Source organism: Opisthocomus hoazin, chromosome 6 (assembly GCF_030867145.1).
Source record: "Opisthocomus hoazin isolate bOpiHoa1 chromosome 6, bOpiHoa1.hap1, whole genome shotgun sequence".
Taxonomy (NCBI): Eukaryota; Metazoa; Chordata; class Aves; order Opisthocomiformes; family Opisthocomidae; genus Opisthocomus; species Opisthocomus hoazin.
Window position 1 is genome coordinate 69,675,187 of NC_134419.1, and position 21,603 is coordinate 69,696,789.

Genomic DNA, 21,603 nt, shown 5'->3' on the forward strand with positions numbered 1-21,603 from the left:
AACCATAACTACATTTTGAAATACAAAAATCTGTTTCCACATGAGTATGTATTACCACCCCGTGAATAATGGCTTATCTTCAAGCATTCACTACTAGCTAAAATATTAGCAGTCAGACTACCTAAAATCTACTTTAAATTAAATGCATCTTTCTTCTTTTATCAGCATCATGCAGTAGTAAAATGTGTACTATTTTTTTAATTAACAAGGCCAAAGTAATGTTTGGCTATTTATGTAGCACGGAAGCCTTACCTGCCTGTGTCTGTACAGCAGCAAACAGGCAACGATATGGGTAGACATCACAGCACAGGACTTGTTAGCAGCTAGAGGTAAACAAGACAAACTCATGAAGCAGCCAAGAAGTCCAGAACATCATTCCAAGTGAAAGAGTACCCATTATTTAAAAAAAAAAAAAAAAAAATTATATTGGCACAAAACTGTACCTTATGAATGAAATATAAAGTGTATTATGTCTATACAGTAACAACATCAAAGCAACTAAAGTAAAGTAACTTGAACTAAGAATCCTGAGTAAAGCTTACATGTTTAAGCTAAGTACTGTTTCATATGCGTCTCATACCATATATCACAGATCCACTGACTGAAGCATACACCGCATAACCTGTAAAACCTGGCAACACTGGTCCATGCAGCTAGGTAAGTTCACATGAGTACTATCTTAAACAATGCCATTAAGACACTTCAATAACTTCTCACGTGAAGTGATAAGAAATCAGTGTATCAGTATGACTGAAACACTTCAGAGTACAGCAAGTTCAGCATACTAGTCCAAGGAATACAAAAGTTACCAAAACAAACAGAATAAAAAGCTTGTACTTATTCAGAAAGAGAGTTTATTAAACTATGAAGAGGAGGGAAGAAGGCAAAAGATGTAGAATTGTGAGAGGGCACCTGAAGTCACAAAATGATCGCCTGAATGGAGGGAATTGGGAAGTATGACATTACCAAAGAGCAAGTTAGTTCATGCAACCAGCAAAACAAAACAGGTAGCTCACAGTGATACTGTAATACTTACTGAACAAAATATGCTCAGCCAAGTTGGATATCAGCTCTCTTCTGAAGGGCTCATTGGTGATATCCCTGGAGCTGGGCAGTGAGGCCTCTGTACCTTCATCCACAGTATCATTAGGTCTGAATACAGAATAAAAATTAACACTATGACGTTTAGATTTTGACCAAAATGTAAAATAACCTAAGTTGATTTTTTTCTTTAATACACTAACTGAACCACAGTACAAAAAACCACTGTGCATTCGGGTAAGGGCACAAAAATGTTATGTGTCACAAGCTTCACAAAAATTTTAATATCTACCACATTTTCCAGATTATTTCTTCACACTAAACAATAACCCAAGCTAAGACTACCAACAGAAAAATTGCAAACTTGTCCTATGGCTATTCCTGACTTTGCCATTACATCATTTGCCGCCCACAGCCCTTTTCCCTTCAGTGAATACAGGCAACAGCAGGTGAAGCAAATCTGCCTAAAAGGCAGTTTCCAGCCCAGCCTCTCTTCAAACTAGAAATGGCCTTTTGTCTGGACCTACAACTTTCTAAAGATAATGACTGATTTTGTCTCTACTAAGAATACACAGGCTTGTACAACTCAAGCTAAAATCTCAGCTAACGCGTATCCGCCAATCTAGCCCTTGCGCAGAGTTTTGCATTTCTGAGTGACAGTCACCTCTTTGAGCATGGGATACTTTGGAATGATATCAAAACCCACCTGAAATGTTTGTCAGGTTTAAAAACAGATCCCTCATTTTTCATTAAGTGTGTCATTTTTTCCCACAGTTATTCCAGAAAATTTAAAATTAAGCCAACAGAGATCACTTAAAAACAAAAAAGCCTCTTCATGCTTATTTAAGCAGAGCTCCCCAGAAAGAATGCAAGTCTCATAATAAATTGCACAGTTACAATTGTGTAAGTTTTTACTTTGTCTATACACAATTAAATTACCCTTGGGGAGTTCAAGCACTGTTGGAATGTAAGGCAGAATACTAAAAAGACAAACAACAAACAAAGCAACCCCAACCTGCCATTACTCTCCCCAGCACCGAAAAAATCTCTACCTTGAAGAAAGTATAGCTGGTAACAAAGCTTGTTCCAAAGAAAGAGGAGCAGGCACAGGTTTTTGACTTTGGCTGTTCACATATTCCTGTTATGAGAAGATTTGTTATTTTTTGTACTTTTGCCACCTTATTCTTGCATTCAACTGATAACATCATTATATGAAAAAGGAAATTATTCAAAAATGCAACTGTGGTTAAAAATAGCTCACACTAAAACAGCAGTAATACGGTCACAGAAATTAAATGTTCGCAACATTTTATTCACTTTCGATATTTTTTTTATGAAAAGGCAAACTTCCCACAGCAAGGAATCTGTACTTCATAAAAAACATTGCAACAAAAATAATATACAACCCCTGTCAGTACCCTACTGGGAACAACTCCTTTGAGACTAGCTTCTCCATGATTAAATTAATGAGAACTGCCTTCATTAACATGAATGAGAGCAAAGCTAATACCCTTCCAGAACAAACACGGAAACTGTAATTATTGCTTGCTGCTGGTTTCCTCAAAAGCCAAGACAGGGAACTCCAGTGTGGAAACCACAGTTGCAAGACCCCTCACAGTGCCACAAACTAAAGGACCCAGGAAGCAGACAGGGTACCGCATGCTTGGAATTCTTGAATCCCAAATTTCTCAAAAGCCAAGCATCTCTCTTTACAGGTTAGCATTTACATTACTTGGTTTTCAGGACACTCTGTTCCTTCTGTTTCTATAAAGACTGAAGAGGGAAACTAAAGAAAGCCACTTAACCTCCTGGTCAGGGAAACAGTTCCCTCCCAGGAAAGCTCCTTAAAAGACTTTCACAGCCAGCTCACTCTCTTCTGCTTCTAAGCCTGTGTTTACAGAACTGTGGATGCCCAAAAATAACCCCCAAAGCTCAACTCCTTTAGAAAAACCTGCAGTGACATAACTACATCAATTTAAAAATACAGTTACACTTCTGCAAATCTTGGTTAAGGCATACTGAAACAGTTTATGTCACGTTTTTACCTTTGTGGAGTAAAGAAATGAATATACATACGAGACCTGACAGTGGTTGCTAGGATGGTATAAAGTGATTAGCATTTCACTAGATTAAGAGGGTAGATAACCTTCTTTTCCTTATACTGATCCACGAACAACTGCTAACTCCCTACCAAGAATAGCCTGGTAGTGACCCAAGTCTTCTCCTTTGGAAGTGAATTAATATCTTTCCCTACTACGCTAATTATAATGCAGTGCAGACGGTCACAATAATGCCATGCTGTAGTAACTGAACCCTCAAAGCTCTCCAACCTACTGCTTTTCTGAGAGAAGTAGGGCAGAAAGAAGAACACCTAATTAATTTGAATAATGTTCCAGTAGGTTGTCGTTACAGTAATCTTATTAAAGTCGCACTAAAAATGAGGTATACTGTAGCAGAACACAGATTAGTGAAATGCAGATACGTACAGTACAAGCAGATTCTGCTAACAGATCAGAGAAAATTTTAAAAGTGAAGGCAGCTAGTACTGCACCACCCCATTCCCTGAGAAACTACGTAACAGTATTTGATGAATTAGTATAGGTAATAGTTGTAAACTAATCATGAACTATGACTTTCAATGAATATGCAGCTTATTATGATATATTACCATGATTCTATTACAGCTACTAATTTGCTTAGTAATTTTAAAAATCCAGTGAGATAAATGCCCTTCCTCAACAATTGTGTAAGCCATGAAATTACCTAAACTGGAGAACAGTATTCATTTTCCTTCAACTCCAAATGTCTCTACAATGTGAAGAATTACTACATGATACAAGGATAATTTTAAAGATTGTTAAAACAAAACAAACAAACAACCAACCCCAGTGAGAATACTTACACCATCTCACAGCTAACACAACCCTTTCTATCAACTCTGACACTATTTCAGCTTAACACAAATGTGCCCGAAGACTCACACCTTCAGCAATACAGGGATATTTCTGTCCCACTGGAATGGACATCAGCAGCAATTCTAGTGATGATAACTCACAAAGAGAAAAATCAAAGAAAATGTGTCCCACTACTGAAACATCAAAAATGCCAAACCTTCAAAAGGATCTTCAAAATATCTAACTTACTTTTAAGGAAAATGGTTGTGCAAAATCTACTCTGACACACCCATAATTCTTCCGCAGCATTCTGAAGACTCCTCTGGCTATACTCCAAAGACTCTCATTCTTCTTAGGCTTGCCCTAGAAAACAGGGGTGGTTGTTCTGGGTTTTTTCCAATTTGCAATTAAAAGGTTATGTTTAAAATTAAAATGCGTGCAACAGCAGACAAAACAAGGCTGAATCCTTTGACACACCCCACAACTTCAAGTAAATCTAGAGACTATTGTTTTGCATATATATCCACCTGAACATATTATTTATGTCACAAATTTGCATTTAGAAGTATGTCAGCACTCCCTACCAGAGAGGTTTTGTGATTCATGGCTCTACGCTCCTCAACACTAATACCAAGTACCCACGATAGAGGACTACTAGCACATAATTTAACTCTGCAACACATCTTCCTGCACATAAACAGAAAATTCCCTAGGCAAAACAAGTTGTTCAATTGCTCTTACCAACTGTTCACTGTTATAGTGACCTTCAATTATGCGATCATAGGAGATTCCCACAGGTATAATTAGGACATCAGGAGTAGCATTAGAGAAGACAGCATCCACCACCGCAGATAAAAGACCCGCTCTAGCTCCAGCTGTCTTTCCACTTCGAGACCGCGTGCCTTCCAAGAATATTTCTAAAAACTGCTGCTGTCTCAACAATTCTTCTATATGCTGAATAGAAAAAGATTGGAAAAGAGGAAAAAAAAAAATCTAATTATACTGGCAAATTCACATTTGAAATATATTGTCAGCAACCATTTCCTTTTAAAAACATTGGAAGATCATGAGTTGGCATGAATACTTGTAAAACAAAACCCAAAATCGATAATTAATGTTTGACACAAACACAGATCAAACTGCAATTGAATTTGCATGAACATCCAAGCAGTATAATGCCATTTGTTCAAGATCAGCATCTCTAGCAACCATTGATCTAGCCGATTTGCATAAGTCTTTTCTGGTTCCTCAGTACATCCCATCTTCCAAGATGTAAATCCAGTTATTATGCTGAACGGCACAAAGGATTACATCAACACTTCATAAACAGAGACTTCCATGAAGTTAACAGAATCAGTGCAGATACGCCCCAGTACAGATCAGAGAAACAAGGCTTAAGTTTAACATTAATTCAGAGAGTACTAATTACACTTTCTCTAACAAGGATTCCTCAAGGCAAAAATCTTCTCATCCTCAAAGGTGCTGGGCATTCAGGTCTCTTACTTCAGAGTTTCTAGACAATGCAAAAATATATCTGTTTTTTGCCTCGTGAAACCCAAGACAATTTCACAGCAGCAAAAAACTCTCCAGACTGGTGGAACTTACTTTCCCACTTGCCACCCGACCCAAATGGTATCCACAGAAAGAAAGACAAGAAATACATACCACGTAGAGCAAAGCTCTGTAGAGGAAGTCCTTACGACCATCAGGACTCTGATCTAACTTTCGACGGATGAAAAATCCTCCTAGCTTGCGGATCAATGTGCTACATAGTAAAGAAGAGTTATACTCACTGAGTTTAGTTTGTAGGAAACTACTATATGTCCAGTACAAAATATCTAGCACACAAGCACACAAACTGAAATTACTGAAACTCCCAAAGACTAAAAAGTATTATGCTATTCGCACATGATGGGACCACACTAATATTACTTTGTTTACCTTAAGACACAGGCTTCTCTACACTGCCTTGCTCCATTTCGCTCCCTTAGCAGAACACCTGCCCTCTGCAGTGCCCCGACCAGGAGCCCACTGCGCACTGAGATGTGGTGACCCATGTAGTGTCAAACTGTATAGAGTCTGAATGCCTTTCTTACTGCAGTCACAGACCAGCACCTACTAGGGCAAAACCCCCAAGTCAAGGTACCCCTCTTCTTTCCTCATCATTTCCTGCAATATTCAGTGTCTTTTCAGAAATCAGTTATCCCCAAATTCTATCTCACTGGCAACACACTACCCAAAAGACCATTTCATGTTGAAAACCCTGTTTTTTCAGCACTAGAAACATAATTTAAATAAACACCAAACTGCAGTACTTTCCCACAAAGTATTATCCACTCAGTAGTGTTGCTGGCCATAAGCCAGCTCATTAAGCTTCATGATGAAGAGTTTGTCCATTCACATCACTTTTTCACATACTCATCTTTCCTTAGTCACCTACCCACTTTGAGATCCTGGAAGAAAGGAGACCTTCCTTACGTTACTTCATTTACAACAGAGTTTCTCAGATGGCTTTTGTTATACTGTCTCTCTGAGCATGTAATAGGAACCAAAGAAGTTCTACATGATGGCCCAATAATACTCAAGTTATCTTACATTTAGACATAAGATATACTGTGCAATAGGTCACCTGAAGATCCCCCCGCCTAAGTCATTTTCAAGTAAGAAGAGGTTATTACCTGAAGATGGGGATGTTGAGATTGTTCCCTGCAGCAATGTAGGGTGCTTTGATGTTATGGCAGAAAAGAATGAATGTAAGGAGCAGGTAGTCAATGTGGGATTTGTGAACAGGCAAGAAGATAAGAGGCAAATTCATCTATGGTGGGGAGAGAAGAAAAATAGAGAGAAGACAGTTGGTAAGAAATGTGGAATATTACCCCTTTTCTAAAATCCATCGAGATCACTAGAATCATATTATCACAACTGATTGTATTTTCTAGTTACCATCATGCAGTTTGTTTACTTCTGGTTTTCATTCAGCTGTGACAACGAGAACATTTCAGTCAACTGTAATTCTTAATTTTCCATGGACCGTATTTTTTAGTTGTATGCATTACAGTAACCATGATTAACATTCCCAGCTTCTTCAGACTCACAGTACTGAGACAACTATCAAACAATTAAAGAGATGTGGCCAAATCATAAGTGTCACCAAAGTACTGCTATCCTTTTCTATTAGATATTAGCAAGTGGGGTTCCCAAACACTGTAATCAAAAGAGAACAGAAAATATTAGGAACCTTTCTGTTTGTTTCATTTATCTAATCCAGCTTTCTAAAGTAAACCCTGTAAAAAGAATAAATTCCTTTGAAAGTAAAGAAAATGGTAGAATTTAGGAGTTATTTTGATCAATTTCAATAAATATTGGAAGGACTGGGAAGAGATTGCTAGTAAGAAATGGGCAAAATTCATTTCTTAAAGATTTTTATTCCAAACTAAGGTAAAAGTGAAAAGTCCTACATAGATCTACTAATTTAATAGTGGCTGCCTCAGCACAGAAACAGAAATAATGCTGGGTGCAGGTTTTCCGAGATAATAATTCAGCCTCATAGTTAAAATTTGATCCTAAAACAAAGGCAAAACCAGAGTTCATATAGTATTTTAGGTTATGCAACTCAAAGAGCACTATATTTAATTGAAAACATTATTTCACAGATATGAGACAGTTCTATCTACAATCCAATATCATACAGACTTAGCAGAACCCTCCTAAAAAGAGAAAGTGCTGTAAACATTAATATAAATTACATCAGAAATCTGCCTTACTAGATTCTTTCCCACCCTCCCTTACCTCTGTTGCCGCTTTGACCATTTCTATTTGACCTCTGTGGATCTGAATATTCCAGAAAAAGCTGTTAAACAACTTCAGTAACACCCAGCCAGTCAACCTGAAGGAAGAACACACACAACTCAAAAAGCTTCATTCATTTCTGCTTCTGTTTTAGATTGCTTCTGTATGACTAATGGCAAAGCCATAAAATCTGATTACTTTATATTCAAACAAAATTACTGTAAAATCCAATTGCTTAACAAGTTTTTGTGTGTCAGCTAAGCCATGATCAGTAAACACATTTCAGCCTCCTGAAATTATGACATAAAACTTGTTAGTCTCAACCTCAGTGAAGGCTGTTCAAAGGGCAGAGACCACTTCACATATGCAGCAAGTTGATGGAGGTCCTGTGATCAATTACAATAACTAAGCTAGTTAGGTGACATGTTCGGTGACAGCGTGTATCTGGTCTTGCAGGAGAACTTCACGTAGTTACAGAAAATACAGGGTTTGCATCACAGGCGTCAGTGAAGGGGACTAGGAACACGACACAGAGAAATTCATCCTTAGTAGTAAAGGTAGACATCGCAGTAAAAGATTCAATCTAAGATAAGACTCTCTCTGAGCTAACTGTAACTACAGGTTACGATATTCAATGAGCTACTGGAAAAAGGATCTTTCACAGTCTAAGATGCTGCAGCTAGCTGCTCTCACCCATATCAGTCTGAAACAACAGAGGTTACTAATGTCACTCTAAGCATTAGCATCAAACCAAGTTTCAGGAGAAAAAACAAATGTCTGTATTTAATCTTATCATAAGATTAATCCCTTGAAAAGGTGGACGGTTTCTGTTGCATCTGAAAATGAAGAATAACTACCATTTCATCAGTAAACATCAGAAAATGGATTTTTATGAATAATGTATTATTTTTTAAAATAATTATTCATTATTTATGAACATTGTGTTACAAGCTCTGCTGGTATAATACAGAGAGAGCTTGGCTGTTCTACCCATTGACAATATCAACGAGCCTTTTTTCTTACCTGATTAAAGCAGGTGACACATTTGCTACCATTTCCTGGAGAATTTTCCGAGCTTTTTTCTTCACCTTGTTGACAGCTTTAGGATCCATCTGAGCAAAACTACCCGCAGCACTTGGTTCAGAAGCTTCATCTACAATGGCCTTCTGGACTCTAACATTAAAAAGAAAAACTTAAGTGACGGTCCCGCAACAGAAGAGTTCAAGACACAGACAACAACTGCTGGGAGTGAGTTACTGAAGTAACTCGCAGGCATAAAACAACAGGCACACTGAAGAACTGTGTACTCCAAATGCATTAAATTTAATTCAGTAGTTTTCTAACCTCTAATGAAACAGGTAGATGATGGATGAATGTGCTCCAAGTTAACAATATAAAACAGTATGTATGCAGTTCACAGGTGCTGATATTAAGTGACCATCAACTTTCAGAAATCGTTAATAGGGTTAGAAATGCGAACAGTTAAAATCTTCTTTTTGCTAATATTTTCTTTTTCCTGCCACAGCAATTTCACCTACCTCATTAGACAGATTTACACAGTTGCTATTTTGCACTTCTACAGTATCTTCCCCCTTGACTTCCCAGTTTTACAAAGAGTAAGTAAATTTTACAAGGTCTATTTTCCTCACTTAAAACATACCTAAGAGAAATTTAAGTGATTTAACACACCATAACTGGGGCACAAGGCAGTCCGCTTTGCTTTTCAAAAGCAACACTATCATCTTCAGATGGGACTCAAACATTAAAAATTCGTGAGAGTTAGGAATGTTAATGTAGGCAGTGCGTGGCCACTGGCAAATGGAGACTCAAGGAGTGGGCATGCAGCTGAATTTCTTTGTGTTCAGGGAAAAGTGATACCTTAACAGCTGATCAGGGGCTCAATGTGCCATTCAAAACGCAGTATATGAAACAGAAAAGCAGCTCCACAAAGTAAAGGGTGGGTATTTAATTCTACAGCCTCTTCCCAGTTTTGCTTCATGCTCTTGGCGTACACTCAGGGTACTCTGAAATGCTGCTTTCCTGTTACTTCTGAAACACTGACAATTTCTGATGACTGCAGGAGGACTTTAGTGGTACTGATTTGCGTGAATTACATAAACAAACGCTTGAAGAGCTCCCGTGTAGCAATTTATTTTTCTGTGTACTGTCTGCTGTCCACTCACTATGCATCATTCATTTGGAGATTTATAATTCTTACTCTCCCTTTTTTTATTATTCAAACAGAAATTGCAAGCTACAGTCCTGAAGGGCTGTGTTGAAGATACTGTATCTTCTAATATTTTAAACAATCTGATTTTCAAAATGGGCTGTTTCCAAATTCTTAAGTCATCTTATAATGTATCAGTCCTACAGAAAATAGTTTATTTTTCATTATCTTACCTGCTATTCTTCAGCACATTTTCTGTCAGATTCTTGGCAAACATACCCTTATGAACATCCCTCTCTTGCACAAAAAGGACATAACAAAGGCGTCTTGCAAGCCACCCTCTGTACCTACAAAATATGAAGGGTATTTGAGTGTGACCCTCAAAATATTTCACTGTCAAAAAAACCAATTTTAAAAATATCTAAAAACACAATTAAGAAGCAAAAGTAAGCAAAATTTTATGAAGGGCTGCATAAAAGCTTCTGTATCTTCTAGTAAATCGTCAGTATGTTAATGTTACAGATTAAATAGCTGATGTGTAGCACAAAATATCTGAGACAACCAAGGTCTGCACTACTTCAGGGTGGTACTGGCCTTAAAACACCCACAGTATCAGAAGAAAGTAGCTACAAACCAGCATATACATTTTGTCTGCCTGCTGGAAGTGACTCCCCAGCTCAGCGACGAGGAAAGACGTTTCCAGATCCATGACTTTCCACAGGGGAATGTAAATGCCCACCTAAGAGGTTTTTCAACTTCTTCAAGAAACACCAAGCCCTCTTGGGAAAGCTGCACACATTGTACGCACAGGGTAAACTCTCACAGGCACTTCTGAATATATGTTTGCATTAGCCACTGACACTAAAAAGACTTTTCTTGACATCTTTTCTTCCTTTGCAGTGTTTTAAACACCCAGTCCTATGTGCCTTCTACGTACCTTCTCCTTGCAAAGTTTTAACAAAAGTAGAACCACAAAAAAATCAGCAAATCTCAACACATTCAAGCATTTCAGTAAGGCGACTTAGCTTATGCAAACCTCCCTACCACATTTCTGTAAAGTTATACACATGCTAAACCCAGCTAGGGAAGACAAGAAGGAACTTTTACACTGTAAAAGGCCAAACCACCTGAGCGTACAGGCCACTCGTGCCATAATTAATACGAGTGCACAATCACAATCTATCAGCATGGTCTGACACGTCGTGGTTATACAAATATCCAGACCATCTGTTTTCTAATCGTGTAGCAACAAAAGAAGACAAAAAGTACACAGCATAGACCCAGTCAAGATATGTTATAAAACTGACATGTGGTAATGTCTCAATACAGGTACAGCACACTAGCAGTTAAAGAGAATCCCTCGTGCTTTCTAAGGCCAAGAAACTGTGACTATGTAACCCCATGGGACCCAAGAACTTCATTAAAATTGTAAATTTTCAGACTATAATGACATTCAGCGCTAAAGGCATTTTATTTCAGAATAATTCATTAACCCATATTTTGTTGCCCTCTTATTTCTAATTTAAGGAACTCTGACCATTTGTCCTGGTTTTGGCTGGGATAGAGTTAATTATCGTCCCAGCAGCTGCTGTGTTTTGGATTTAATAGAAGAATGTTGACAACACTGATGATTTTAGTTGTTGCTACAAAATCAAGGACTTTCTCCAGTCTCCCATACTCAGCTAATAAGCAGGTGTGCAGGAGCTGGGAAGGAGCACAGCCAGGCAGCCCAAGCTCCGTATCATAGACGGCATGCTCAGTTTCGGAATGGGGCCTGGCCGGGGGAGGAGGGGGCAGGAATTTTTTTTTTATCCTCTTTTCTGTGAGTTGGAATCCTCTCTTAGCTGGTAGTTTGAACTTATCCGGGAGTTCAGTCTTTTCCATGAGTTTCATGAAATTCACGAAATCCGCAGTTTCCAGGTTCTGCAACAGCTGCTTGGGGAGTGACTGCGAATCGCTCATCAGATGGTGAGAAAAACTGTATCGTGTATAGTTTGTTTTGCATATTCATTATTATAATTATTAATATCATTAGCTGTAGGAGTACTTTGTTGTCCTATTAAACTGTTCTTATCTTCACACACGAGCTTTACCTTTTGTTCATGCTCCTCCCCATCCCAATGGGGGGGAAGGAGGGGGGGTGAGCGAGTGACTGTCTAGTGCTGAGTTGCTGACTGCCAGGTTAAACCACAACACCATTCAAAACCATTCAAGGATTAGACTTTTGAAATTAATTTTTAAAAGTTAAAAGTAAACCCTATTTCTGTTATTTTTCTCTATTCTAAACTACAAGCTCAAGACTTGAAAACCATAATTAATTCAAACTGAAGAAAGAACAGCCTCTAACATTAGCTTCCTCCCTCTCAAGCACAGCACAATGCTGCCTTTCTTCCACTCAGACACTCTGGCTCATTTCTTTCAGGCTGCTGGCCTCTCTTTGTTTGCTCTGACTCTGTGACAAACAGTGCAGGATCTGCTTATGCTAATGATTACTGTAAAAACCTTAACAAGCATTATTAGCTTTCCAAAGAACAGAATAAAGATTTTTGTGTACTTCCAGTATATTCATCCCAGAATACAAGACATATTTTGAATAGCACAAAAGTATATCATCATTTTTAGCTCATATACACCATCCTTCAGGAGCTGCACTCTGCCACCACAGCAGAGGAGAGACAGTCTAGCAAGACATGTTCAGATTTGTCATTAGTGATAACAGTCAACTCCTAAACTGTGAGCTGGATCTGCTCACTAAATTCAAATGCAGACTGAAGTCACTCTTAAGCATGGGAACAAAACAGCTCCTCTCAGCACTATGCTACAGATGCTGCCATTTGCACTAAAGGAGAAACGATTTAAACATGCTCTGTTCTTTGTGAAACAGGTTTGACCCTTACACTCCTCACCTATAACCCCAAAGGAATTTGCCCAGCTCCCAAACACACACTGACAGATTTAATAAGTACATTACTTTCCTGAAGTCAGCATCGACTCCTGCATTTTAGGACAGCAATATATATATTCACTCAGTCCGGACTATTCTAGAGACTTCCCTGCTTAAGATCAGAACACATTGAATTTTAAAAGCAAAAGAAAGACTTGCTACGTTACCTCGTACGTGTTTCATTGATATATATGACATTTCGTAGACCCAAAGAAGGAATACTAGCATTGAAGAAGTTATCCTGTAAAACCATGAAAAAAAAAAAGATTGGTGAACTATTTCATTACATAAGAATAGTTGTGTCTTTACATTCATCATAACTTTTAAGATAATGCAATGTTTTCCACCTCTATTATAAACAAAAGCCAAAGCAGAGAAGTGCTGAACTGGCTTATAAAGTACACACAAACTCTTCTGAAATGAAGATGAAATTCAGAAAGTGAGTATTTCCAACTCTAATACTTTCAAAGTATTCTCTAGGCTTTACTGCATACAGAAACGGTTGCATTGGTTGTATTCCTCAAGCCAGAATATTTTATTATATTCTGATGTAATATAAACCGGGACATGTCATAATACAGAAGTCACATTTGAGACAGAACTTTATTAAGCAATATTCAGTGTTCGTGTAATCACGAGCCTTGTGATGCTCAGACTGTGACCAGGTAAACGGCAGCCCAAGGTCAGGTAACGGCAGCCCCAGGGTCAGGATACCCATCCATGGTTCGGTGGCAAATCTCCACATGCCTGCTCTGCCTGAACAACAAACTCAATCCAGCCTTCTGCACTGCTGGTACAGGGTGTTAACTGCTTTAGGATGAGTCTGGGAGCAGTTCTATTTCGGATAAACAAATATTCCCTGGCAGGAAGACCTAAACTTTAACCTTCCATATTGCAAGTAAGTACCTTGACCAAGAGGCTAGTCTCTTTCCGCGCAAATAATATTTAATTATAAAATTGGTACCATGCCAACAGTGAATTAAAGCTAAAGCCACTGGGAGTAGGCATGTCAAGGAAGACAAAAACAGGACAGTGAAGGAGAAAGATGGTACCAGCAGCAGCGTAGCTGCAGAACAGCCTCACTACCCATTCTGCAATGGGAGTCAGATAAGTCTCGTTTGTTTGCATTTTGTTTAGGACACACTATTTGCCACAAATCGAAATACGAATGTCCTACATCACGTGCAAATCAGGCAGAAATTACGCACTACAGTAGGGGCACACAGTGTTTTGCCTCACACTGAAGCATAAATGCGTAGTACATAAAATCAACAGATTGTTGCTTTAGGCTCTTCAGAGGAAACTTCAAGGTAATACTGATTTCTCTGACTATTCACCAGTAATTTTTTGTGGATCTTAAAGACAGATGAACTGTTCAGGCAAAGAGAAGGGAAATGATTTGTTCTTGGTGTCCCGAAAAGCAGCAATAAAGCTAAGTACCACTGAATGCCTGAGCCCACTTCAGTGAGCTAACCACTAGGTCATAACCTCACCCTGTGTAATTCATCCTCCAGGTGTAATGTCACACGCTAGCTTTTCCTTTTTTAACTTTTCCCTGATCCTATGTCAGAATGTGGTGAGACCAAGCAAGCTGATACAGCACCTTCCTGCCACTAAGAGAGAGAAGCCCAACTCCCACCACCCCATCCTACCCCTTCCCTCTGAACACTATCCCGCACCTCTTAACTTACACCACTTCTGGTGTTCATCGCACCCCTTAACGAGCCAGTTTTATTCAGGCAAAAAACCAAGACAGCCAGACTAAATGAATAAATAAAGCACATAGTTTTCTGTTTGGTTAGTGAACTTAATAAGACCCCAGGAGGGCAGGAAGGAAAGCAAGAGGGAGAAGCAAGACTTCCCACTCCCTGCACCGGCAAGGTGTTAGGTTTGGTCAACACACTTCAGGAATTCTGCCTCACTCATCCTCCATTTTCCTTAAGAGAATTAACAAAGCAGTCAGCTCATAAAAAGTGAAATCTCTAGAGTCTAATGAGAGGATCTGGTTTGTTATCATGTGCTGCAAGGATGGTATTTTCTTCTTGTGGCAGAAGGCAATAAAGGGCTTAATCAGATCATGCCACTTTCCTAAGTGGGATATCAGGACAGGTAATTTGATCCTTCTTCTTAAATAGACAAAATACAGAACAAGATTTTTCCTCCTAAAGTGTAATTCCCAACTTGAGAACAGTCTAATTACTAACAGACTAATTACTAAACATATAAAGGCCTAAGTTGAGGATTCCTACACATCTTTTTCCACATGGAAACACTTCAGTGTCTGTTAGAAGTAGTCTCAGTTTATCTAATCACATGCCTTACTGCCCATATCATACGTAGCCTTCACAGCACATTTGGATTTCTATCCCACATTTTTATGTCACTGCTACGGTTTTCTATTCTGGCATAGGAATAGTGCGAAACAACAACTTCCCCTTGGTCAAAGAAACAAGCAAATTTTCACCCTAGTCCAGCCAATCATGGGCCTCAGTGCAGGTGTAACCAATTACGGGCAATTTAAAGCCCCTGGTGTACACATAGTCAAATTACCTGATGAACTAATTGCAAACTGTATTATGCCATTTATCAGCATTTTGGTTCTTCAATTTACAGTAAGCCTGCCCAATGCAGATCAGTAAAGTTCACATTTTAAATCAGCTTGCGCAACCCCTCTAGAGCCACCATCTTGACACCGTTCCCAGCGGACAAACATCCCCACTATCCTAACTGGCACTCCTTGTTTCCAGGCTGGGCAGAGCAACCAGGAATCAGTCAGGTGTAGAAAACCAACCTGCCTTCGCAAGCACAGGACTGAGCTCTTCAAGTTTGAAGGGAAGCATACTGCTTACTTTCAGAACTGTACTTATTCTGTGGATAGAGAATGAAGTGTCCTAAAATAAGCCTTAACACTTTCACATGCACCAAATTCCCATTATTAATCTAGCACAGCAGACAACTTTTTCCATACAATTTCCCAGTGCGAATTCTGACGAGGTGGAGAATTTTGTGCATGGAATAGCACAGAAAATAGCACTCAAAAGTGGGAGACAAAGCATCACAATAGGTCTGTGTCATCCATTAATTCCATGACCAAGAAAATATAACCACAAGCAAAGGTTAAAAACTATATTAATTTATGAAGTAAGAACATTGTGACCTTAATTCTGAAGGTAAGAAAACTACTGCAACTTCATTACGCTTCAACTATGTGTTATTGCCAAACATAATCCAGTCCGTAATCTTCTTACCCGGCTCTGGGGAGTGCATACGTAGCAACATCGTCCCACAAACGGCCTTTTCCTGCTCAGCAGAGTCTCTTTCCATTTTAAAGTGGCAGATCGGAACAGAGTGGGCCTAGAGTTACACTCTCCCTGCAGAACAAAAGACCACTGCGTAAATATCCAGAAACATATGTTCTACCAGGTATGTGAAAACTTCATTGCCAGACACAAAACCAAAAATCACTCCCCCAAAATTATGTAAAACTAACATAAATTTTTCCATGATTTTTTGTAAAATAAATTAATATTATCTCCAGATGATGCGATTTGAAAAAATAAAAGCAAAATCACAGAGTTGTACTTATGTATCTTCAGCATGGCAGCACTTGCTGACACACAAAATTTTAAAATAAATAAAAACTCTAACAAGAAACAGAGAGGAAACTGACAGCTGAGAAAAGTGCAAGAAATTAACAGTAAATTACATTCTCAATAATGTAAGAGTGCTTGCAATATGAGCAATGTACTTTAAGTTTTAACTGGATATCACCCTGTAAAATTGCAAGAAGACTGAACATATGCAAAATTGACTCTGTAGGCTCTTTTTCAGCAGTTGCATGCAAAGTGATATAAAAAAGGAATCACTGTGCCTTCTCCAATGTCAGGCTGTCTTTCTGAAGATTACAGAAACAAAAAATTCCAAAGTAACTGCATTCACAGAACACATCCTCTACATTAGGACATAATGAAAACATACTTTACCATTTTCACAAAGACATTGATTGTTCTCATTAAAGCCTACTAAATTACTGCTTGCCTGAGAATGAGCACTGGATTGCCATTTTCTGAACCACATATTCTATGTTTTTAATGAAAGGGCAGTTACAGATGCAAACCAAAACAAAACAAAAACGTTGTTTAAAACAGTACATTTAAGTGGAAGAGAAGCAGGGTAGAACCAATACCTTAAACCAGTATAAGGGCTGGAAAACACAAATACAGATCATTGCATACTCAGCTAGAAAGCGAGCCCAGTGAGAAACAACCAGAAAGTCAAAAGCAAGGCTGAAGATGACGGAGAACTAAAATGTGCATATATCACATTTGGCAAGCGGTATGAATTGGCAATTATTCCAAGGCTAAGCCTTCCATCTGAAATAAACAAGCATCAAGATGCTAAGCCTGGCTCAGTCACTTCTCTATCACCTTCCGTGACACAAAATCCAAAATTCATCAGCTTTATAACAATACTGTCTTCCTTCTGCTTGCCTCCAAGCCCTGGCTGAACTCACCACCACTTTCTTACAAAACCTCCTTCCTATCTCTTCTGTCTCGCCTGCCTTCATCCCACTCTCTCACAGATCTCCTGGTGACCGCACATTGCTGTCCGATGTACCTTACATCTAGCTGGACAGAAAATCCAGCTGCTAGGACATCTGTCCTTTCCCTCAACTCCGACTATGTCTCCAACTCTTCTGCTGTACCAAGTTCAAACTCCTCCTCTCCAGAGCCGTATTGTCTCATTCCTCTTGACCTACGCCTCCAAACCAGCCAGCACCAGCCTGGGCCCTATGTGGCTCCCTCTGCTCCACCCTCACTCTCTGCTCACTGGCCCTTTGGTCTCCTCCAAACCCCAAGACTCACTCAACAAAGGACACAGACTTTTAATAGGCTCCTTATTTATATTCACCAAATTCTCTCTGCCTCCTGTATTGCACAAAAAGCTGCAGGTACAATGGCTACATGAACACGTATCTTTAGCTTCACGCTCCTTTTCGCCTCTGCATTTCAAACGACATCCTTCAGAATAGCAACGAGCTTTCTATTTGACTCTCTCTTTGACCTTAGCCTGCCCCAGAATGGGATTCTGCACATTTACTGCTATATAAGTGATTAGTAACATTCCACCAGAATACTGTAGGACTACCAATAGGGTTTGATAGGATTTTTCTTTTCTAGCAACATTAGTCTGTGGCACAGCACTGAACTGTTGGTGCCTCCTTACATTTCAAGTTAAGTTAAAACCAAACAGTATCATGTACGAGTGGGGTGATGCCTTATCTTGATTCTTCATAATAACAATAATAAAAAAATAGTAATAAAAAAATCTCACCTTTGACTTGAAGAAAAAATGAGCTAAATATGGCCACTAATATTCACAATTTTTACTTACCCATTCTTCGCTGGAATGCTTACATCTACTGATACTACACTCTGCTGAGGTGGACAAATAGGAGACATCTATGGTTCCAAGGGACAAAGCAGTTTCATCCATGACACAGCAGTTGAACTGATGATCAGAACCTGCAAAATAATAACATACATACATATATACATACACACTCATACACCAAAACACCCATACATATGCACAATTTCAGTGATGGGCATCTAGCAATAAATTAGCCAAGTGGTATTTTTGCACCATTCAGGAAAAGTTAGGTTCTGAAGAAGTTTCATTGCAGTCAGAAATCAGCATGATTTTAGTATGACAAAAACCCCAGCACATTTGAATTCCACAAACACAGCACAGCAGCCAGCTACCTGCACGTTCTTCTCTCCCTGCTCACCTTCCCAGTACAGGTCAGTATAGTTTCTTTACACTTTTCCACCGCTCTTCACTGCACGGCTTAAACCATTCAGCCACAAGGATACACATTTCAGCTACTTGGAAAAGTTTACTATTCTCTTGCACTCCACAACCTCACTCTTTCGTCATTTGCTTCTCAAGGACACCTATTATCTACACAAAATTTCATTACCGTTGTCTCCCAGTCCTATCTCACAGTGTGTTTTATGTGTCTGATCTCGCTGCAGTCAAACCAGTTTGCAAATTTCTCGGAGGAAGGAGCGCCTGTACAAAAGCACACCCCTAAATCTGAACGTGCTGCTGACATAAGTGACATTACAGGCTTAAGGGATTAAGAAGCAGTAAAGAAGTCTACTCTTGCACTACCGTTTTAAAATGGAAGTTTCATAGTTCATATAGTAAGCACAGTAAATAATTCTCCACCGGCTAAAATAAAAAGGAAGCAGACCCAGCACATCAAGACAACTTGGCGTTGCACCGCACAGCCGCAAAAGCCTGCAGGTTAAACCGCCGTACTACGGCGCGCCGGCGGCAGGCGCATCCCCGCCGTTCCCCCCGAGCAGCGGTGGAGCGGCAGCTCCCCCCCTCCACCGGCCACCGCCGAGGGACTCGCACCGCGGCCCAGCCGCGAGCCGCGGGGCGGGAGGCCGTTGCCCCACCGCCCGCCAGCACCTGCGCCAGCCCGGCCCGACACCCGGGCCCTGCACTTCGCCTTTCCTGACGCCCCCCCCCCGCAGACGCCAACCCCGCCGGGAGACCTCCGCGCGCCGCAAACCCACCCGAGCCGGCACATCCGCGCACACGCTTATCTCCGCGCAGCCCAAGCTAAGTCGTCCTTTTTCTCTTCGCTGGCCCTTCATTTGCCTTTTTCTTTTTTTTTAATTAGCGCTCAGGCTAATTGACAATTAAACCACCCCGCAAATGAATTAAAAAAGAAGGCTCACAGACATCTCAACGGTGAGAGCGAAACGCGTCCTCCGCCGGCGCTCAAGGTGACCTTGGCTGCCCCGGCGCACGCAGCGATGAGCGCTACAGACCCCGCCGCCCAGCTCCCGCAGCGCCCACCCTGCCTGCCCGCCCCGCCGGCGGGGCCCGCCCGCTCGCCGCTCCTGCCCACGCCGCCGCCCGCCCGGAGCAGGGCTTCGGGACGTGGCTCGGCTGTCCCGCGGGACCGGCTGCAACTAAAACCCCAACGGCTGAGCTGAGCGCGGGTACCGGCCGCGGAGCGTCCCCGGGCCGCTCGCCGCCAAGGGGCCGCCCCCGCGCGCCCCCGGCCGCCGTGAGGGGCGGGCACCACCGCGGGCAGCCGCCGGCTCCGGCGCCGGCAGGGCCCCCGAGCCCCCTCCCGCTGCGCGGCAGCCCCGCCGCCGGACCCCGACCCCGCTCCGCCTCCGGCCCCGGCTCTTACCCGCGCCGCGCTCTCCGCAGCGGCCGCTGCCCCCGCGCCCGCCGGGCCGCGCGGCGGCGCCGGGCCTGACGCGACTTCCTGAGCGCCCGTTGCCATGGTGCGGGCCCGCCGCCCGGCCCCACGGCCGCGGGCCCCTCGCCCAGCCCCGCCGTCTCCTTGGCGACGCCTCTGCAGCCCCGCGCAAGCCGCTGCCGTGCCCGGCGCCGAACCGTAGCCCGGCGGGGCCTCTCCCCGCGGGGGCCCGGTGTCCCCGTCTGCAGCCACCGCGGGGGCCCGGGCAGAGCCCGAACAGCCGTTTCCACCGCCCGACCGCGCCCCCGGCCTCTGCCGCTCGCGGTGGAGGTGGCTAACGGTTGTTTTCCTCTCCCATCTGAGCTGCTGAAATGCAAAAGACGGGAAAAGTTGTGTAAAATCGTGCTTATGCGGGTTTACAGCGGCTCTGAGCGGCAACCGAGCTGCTGCTGGAATGAGAACAACGGCGGAAGATTCGGGACGGTATCGATCTGCTTCCCCGGCCTTGCAGCAGTGCCAGTTTGCCTTTCACTGAGTGCAAAAGTAAATGTTGATTGAGGTTGCCGCACAGAAACAAACATGGGCTGAGAGGATTTTTTGGCTTTGGCACTCCTGGGCTATTTAAAGCTGTTTTTTCTGTGGCCTAAGTTGAGTTACAGAGCTATGGACGGGCTAGCACCTGCGTTTCTTCTTTGAGTGGCCGAGTCTTCACGGCTATTCGAAACAGCGCAACACACGAATACAGTGACAAAATAGAAGACATAAAATACAAAATACAAAAATCATGTTATGCTAACGCAGATGTTCTGCTTACAAATTTAAGTAAACCAGGGAGGTATTCGCCTCCTAGAGGTCTCACTTCTAGATGTCATTTTCATTTTATTGCAAACAACAGCTGTTAAGTAAGAATTACAAATGCTGTTCACACGTAAAAGAAAATGCGTAAGATGTGATAGACAAAACCCAAACTGCTGCACACATGTGGGAGTTTCCCTGTTTCCCACAGCTGAGTGCCCCCCCCGGGAATATCACCAGGGTGTTAGAGCTGATACTTTACAAAGAACGTTCTGCAGTTCATGGGTCAGAAGATATTTTGAATCTGAATTTTTCTCCTTTAGCAAGAAAAGATACTCTGTTTTCTTGCAAGATGGACTTTGGAATATAAAATATCTACTTTTCAAATCAAAATAATACAATAAGATGTGCTCTAGTGAAATGTACAACTCATAGAAAGTTGGTATTTCTGCATAACACACAGCGCAGCACTTGTGTATGGCAAAGCACCATTTTCTAGGGCACCACATTTTGTATAGCAAAAGGACAATCTCTATTTCTCACAGCAGATTCACATACTAAAATTTTCTCACAGTTTTCTCATAATCTGGGCCAAGAATTTCATGTTGGATTAGCAGTTCCATGTGTCAGTTCTAGTGAAGGAGAGCTGGTTGGAACAGTGCCAAACACCCACTTTCAAGTTTTGGTCTTGAAAAGCGACATAGCCAGAATCTCTGGCCGCTTCTGAAACACAAGCCCTTAA

The 21,603-nt window shown here is 41.3% G+C and overlaps 1 protein-coding gene across 5 annotated transcripts in view; it reads right to left on the bottom strand.

The window, feature by feature from the left end:
- GPAM (glycerol-3-phosphate acyltransferase, mitochondrial) overlaps positions 1-20,110 on the bottom strand; it is a 34,452-nt gene extending 14,342 nt beyond the window's left edge. Inside the window, exons 1-14 of one of the 5 annotated variants that reach the window (XM_075423741.1) lie at positions 20,055-20,110; positions 18,230-18,360; positions 16,084-16,206; positions 13,003-13,076; positions 10,125-10,238; positions 8,748-8,897; positions 7,725-7,821; positions 6,614-6,750; positions 5,601-5,700; positions 4,677-4,889; positions 4,185-4,298; positions 2,094-2,179; positions 1,037-1,152; positions 253-323 (exon numbers count right to left, since the gene is read on the bottom strand). In XM_075423741.1, the coding sequence (XP_075279856.1) occupies positions 253-323; positions 1,037-1,152; positions 2,094-2,179; positions 4,185-4,298; positions 4,677-4,889; positions 5,601-5,700; positions 6,614-6,750; positions 7,725-7,821; positions 8,748-8,897; positions 10,125-10,238; positions 13,003-13,076; positions 16,084-16,206; positions 18,230-18,331 (1,497 nt within the window). In that variant the 5' untranslated portion in view covers positions 18,332-18,360; positions 20,055-20,110. The other 4 variants (XM_075423743.1, XM_075423740.1, XM_075423742.1 and 1 more) reach the window with 4 other exon arrangements.
- Positions 20,111-21,603: the final 1,493 nt, after the last annotated feature.